At 35.9% G+C, this 4,868-nt stretch overlaps 1 protein-coding gene across 2 annotated transcripts; it reads left to right on the top strand.

The window, feature by feature from the left end:
• Positions 1-1,664, top strand: LOC111208502 (transmembrane protein 147). Of its 2 annotated transcripts, none has more exons than XM_048737615.1 (6): positions 1-160; positions 301-370; positions 461-520; positions 767-881; positions 1,036-1,082; positions 1,239-1,664. In XM_048737615.1, exons 1-6 carry the CDS (start codon positions 84-86, stop codon positions 1,485-1,487), a joined length of 618 nt encoding a protein of 205 aa, XP_048593572.1. In that variant the 5' UTR covers positions 1-83; the 3' UTR covers positions 1,488-1,664. The 2 variants fall into 2 exon arrangements, with proteins under 2 accessions (XP_048593572.1, XP_022563268.2); XM_022707547.2 differs by having other exon boundaries at positions 2-160; positions 1,036-1,151.
• Positions 1,665-4,868: the final 3,204 nt, after the last annotated feature.

The raw sequence follows: 4,868 nt of genomic DNA on the forward strand, positions 1-4,868 counted from the left end.
GTGTCTTTCAGATTGCAGCAATACACCAAAACCTTCTTCCTCAGTTTTCATAGCTTCACGTCTTCCTCTGCATTTGGTGGACGATGACGCTTTTCCACTTCTTCAACTGTGCGATTCTCACATTTGGACCCCACGCCGTCTACTACTCCGCCACTCCTTTGTATGCCTTCTTCCTCTTCTCGAATCTGTGATTTCAAACTTTGCAATGGTTTTTGGTTTTGTCGTTGATTGCATCGGTTACCTCGTGATCTAGAATAGTTGATGAGAATTCCCCATTTTTCTTGATATGTGAATCCGCAGATCTGAATATGACACTCTTGGAACCTCCGTGAAGGCTGCTCTTGTCTACCTTGCCACAGCTTTGGTTAAGGTCATTCTTGCTCAACTCTCTTGATTTGTATCTGAAACTCTTAGACATGTCTTTTTTTAGCTAAGCTCGTTGCTTGCTTTTTCATCGCAGCTTATTTGTTTGGCAACTTTTCTGCAAGTATCTGAGACTCAAGTATTCGACCCATACCAGGTATCTTCTTGAAGCTAAAGATCACTCTTTAACCCACTCTTGTTTTTTGTATTCTATACTATGCAAATGATGAACAATGTTAGATGTTTTGTAATTGTAACTTATCTTTTGTTGGTCACCTGTTGCATTTCCTTCTTCTTCTTTTTTTGACTCATTAGTATAGATGGATACTGTTGACTTTCTTTATTTCTGCTTAGCTTGTTTTGTTTTGTTATGTTATGATGGATCCGATCTCCCTTGTATCAGGAAGCACTGAAAGCAATGATTGGCTTCATCGATGTTGCTGGTCTTTATTTTGCTCTGGCTCAGTTAACACACAGGAACATCTCCCAGAACCACAAGTTTCAAGCTGTTGGCCTTGGTAAGTGTATCACTCTGCGGCTACAAAAAATATTGCTAGATTTGAAAACGTGTTCCCTATCTCCAGGATATAACTGTTGATTTTTTTCTGTTAATTAAAAAAAACTCCTTTTGGCGCTTTAACTGTGATTTAAAAATTTTGTTTTTTTTCTCAGGATGGGCATTTGCAGATGCTGTTTTACACAGGTTGGCACCTCTTTGGGTTGGTGCTCGAGGACTGGAGTTCACTTGGGATTATGTTTTGCAAGGGCTTGAAGCCAATGCGAATTTGGTGTGTATATATATACATACAAGTCTTTACTTCTAGAAAGATCCATCTGTAATTGTTTCTTACTTCTGTCGGAACGTTTGTGTTCAGGTGTTCACGATATCTTTAGCTGCTCTAGGTTCGTTGATGTGGCTACGCAAGAACAAGCCAAAGACAATGATCCTCATCATATACACGTGTGCACTGATCATCGCCACTATGCCTTCAATCACAAGCTATCTTAAGAGAGTCATGGGATGGCATTTCCCAAAAATTGTTGGGTTTGAGATGTTAACTTCTCTGGTTATGGCTTTCATTAGTTGTCAGCTCTTCATCCTCTGTCAGAGACCGTCTTTGTGATTCCACACATGGTCGAAAGACCAAACAAATTTGGACTGCTCTTAGCCATAGAACTTTTTGTTTATGGGTAACTCTTGGGACGTACTAGCCTTGTTTTTTAGTTCCTTGAAAAGTTGATCTTTAATTTGTAGAAGAATACTGAACACTTTTGAAAAAAGAAGAATATTGATTTGGTCAGTAGAGGTCCAACGAAGGAAGTAGGGAAATTATATAAATTGTAAGGATATTGCAGCAATATTATCCATGTGATCAAGTGGCTAGAAGATTAGTGATGAAGTACGCTCCACCTTCCTCCTCATGATATTGCAACGTCTCTGAAACAAGTTGAAACCTCCTCATAAATCTGATAACTGATAGCCGCTAGACAGGGCCGTCTAATAGCACGTGCACGTGGAGCGGTCGAACAGGGTCCGAATATAAAAATAAAATTTTTAAAGAAATTTTCAACAATATATACATAAATTATAATCTAAAACTTCAAAATTTAAATACAGTACAGATTAATTTAGAGTTTATGATTTATAAAAAATGTTAAACATATATAAATAGGATTATTAATTTTTAAAGCTATTTCATTATGCTTTAAATATATCGTTAATATTTTTGAACAGGGTCCAAAAAATAATTGAGACGGTCCTGCCGCTAGACCTTCCACTAAATCTTTTTTTTACCTCCCACTAAATCTAATTTAAGTATCCTCCATCTCCTCTTTGTAATCAATTTTTCTCTGTACATGGACTTTTGACAATTTCCTTTAGGAAGGAGCAAGAAAGATAAGAAGACAACAATAAACCAAATCTAGGCATTTCTCACTATTATAGATTTCTTTCTTTTCAGTTTCTGAGAGTTTTGTATTTTTTGTTTAGAATATCTTTTCAACCCAGCTGTACATTTCTTATGGATTTTGCTTCTTCTTTTTTTCCTTTCGTCTTTTTATGAGCTGTAGTGGATCATATCTTTAGTTTTGGCGTGCTATTTTGAGCTTCAATTCAATATATCTGAGAATAAAGAAAATTAACATTGCTTAAACTTTGGACAGAATTGAGAGCTTCATACACAGACCCTAAATTGTTATGTTACTTTTCCTGCATTTGCTTAAGTTTATGAAGAATTTGATATGCCTATCAAGTCTAAGTTGTTCATCAGTTATGCTTTTTTTGTAGGTTTCTAACTTGCTACAATCAGGGAAAATATAGCTCAAGGAACTTAGTAACCAAATTAAAAAACTCTTGATCATGTGAGAAAGGTATAACCTATCATGTTTATGTGTTTGATTTTACTATAAACTGAAATGTTTATACCCTCGCATGAATATAAAATTGTACACATGAGGCAGATACACAATAACATATTTGATAAGAAAAAGCCCGTCTCAATTCAAAAATGGGCCATGTGCTATAAAAGAATTTGAAATTTATTTTCTCGTAAAAAAATAGCTTATAAAAAGCTGGACCATAATCCAAGCTAAAAAAACCCAAAATTTACAATGGATCATGTGCAAATGTACTTCCAGCACATGATTAGAGCATCAAGGATTTGTGTTTTTGGTCGTTTTTTGTAAATCAGATATATCCAACACACAAAGAGCTATAGCACTACAAAATCCTTCCCAAAACAAATGAGACACTGAGGTATATGCTCATCAAAAAAAGAACTTTTATGTAAATTGATATCTGTATTAGAGATTTATCTTAAACTAAAGTTTCTTTCGATTCACATGAATTGCCTTCACTGAGAGGATTTAATTTTCATTACCTTACTTTGATGATTCTCAGTAAATGCAGTGGACACTAAATTCCAACGTCACTGTGATTTTCTCTTATCATTTGGTTTGTAAGGAAGGATTTCTGAAACCAAGCCTATGAATTATATTGCTAGATCAAGGACGATTTTCTGGCTGCAGGATTGAATACAGTCAAGAACAGGGCTCAAGTTAATAAATATTTGGTATGGAAATGTATCATTTGCGCTACTAAACTAAGTTGAGCTCCTCTTGATCGATACAAAGGTACATGCTCATATTATAAGATCCCACTTGCCTACCCTTATTTTAAAACCTAGCTAACATATATCACATCTAAGTTCAACATTTTTGATATTTGTAAACAGATATGTTATGCAGTTCAAACAAGAGCAAGACAAGGTCTCATTAACGAAAACTATATATCAGAGATTATGTAGTCAAGCATCATGTTTTCATTCTCATTTCTGAAGGCCCAAAGGGATCTAGAGAGTATTCGTGAAGTCTACACTCTGTTAAAGGTAATGATTTGATTTTTATAAATATATGTATTTATCATTTGTAGCTCTTTCTCTTCTTTAAATCTCACTAGGTAGGGTATAACTGCTAATAATATTTGTACTCATATCTCAACTTAGCCATCTGCATTATTTGGATTTCTTCATCCATTTGTTAAAGAAACATGTATAAATTCTTGGACAGGAGTTCTCTTTCTTTTACATCAAAGCAAATAAGTATGGATGCTTACAAGATGCTCACTTTTGTTGTTGCATATACTTCTCAGTATTCTGCTCAACTATCCCCCGTAAGAAGAATAAGAAATAAAAATGTTGGAGACAATAATATCTTATAAAAATGCTGGAAGCCTAAATGCTTTTTTTTTCTCCAGATTGACCTCTCAGCTTTTCTTTGATATCAACTTTTCCAAGCTGGTGTATTGACTCTTTTCAGTCCCTTTGCAAGCAAAATGTGGTACATCTTCTGCAATACTATACGTTGACAACAAATATAAGAAATTTATAGCTTTGTGTTAACCATTCGGAGATATGTAAGTTGTTTTTCTTGAAACCTTTCTCATACTCGCCTCCAGTCCCCTCACTATGCAGCCATTTATCATTTTGTGTATGAACAGAGAAATGGAGGTTCGTTTTGAGTAGAGATCACAAAAGGGACATAGTCTCAAAGGTTGTTGAGTTCTTCCTTGAGATCAACACTGTGAGGATTCACCAGATCGACATTTATGGCCCTTGCAGAGCTCCCAAAACTTTGGGGATCATCACAACCGTGTATCTAAGATGCCTTGCGCCACGCTGAACTCAGGGTGGGCGAAGGAGTTCTGAGAGGTTCTTGAGTAGAACAAGGCTCTCAGAGAAGTGAGGCGCTAAATTAATGGGCTAAAGACGAAGCAGTTATGCATGTTCCAGCTGGACTTTCAAGAACAAGAGCCAACATAGTTTGTGTGTTGATGGAAACCGGTTTGAGAGCATTGTCGTAGAGGTTCCTTTGCCGGATTGGAAAACCCATCGGTGTAGGTTAGTGCAGTGAGGCCAGAGTAAAATGCAGAAATAAACAAGACACAAGTTTTTCTCTTTTCGAATTCACTAGAACAAGAAAGTCTTACACCAATCTTTTCTATTACA

This window comes from Brassica napus, chromosome A8, assembly GCF_020379485.1.
Source record: "Brassica napus cultivar Da-Ae chromosome A8, Da-Ae, whole genome shotgun sequence".
Classification (NCBI taxonomy): Eukaryota; Viridiplantae; Streptophyta; class Magnoliopsida; order Brassicales; family Brassicaceae; genus Brassica; species Brassica napus.

Excerpts from the sequence above, each read along its gene's own strand:
- LOC111208502 (XM_022707547.2), top strand. The coding sequence starts at position 84 with ATGACGCTTTTCCACTTCTTCAACTGTGCGATTCTCACATTTGGACCC. Across the intron at positions 371-460 it reads TTGCCACAGCTTTGGTTAAG|CTTATTTGTTTGGCAACTTT; the intron begins GTCATTCTTGCT and ends TTTTCATCGCAG. Across the intron at positions 1,152-1,238 it reads TTGAAGCCAATGCGAATTTG|GTGTTCACGATATCTTTAGC; the intron begins GTGTGTATATAT and ends GTTTGTGTTCAG.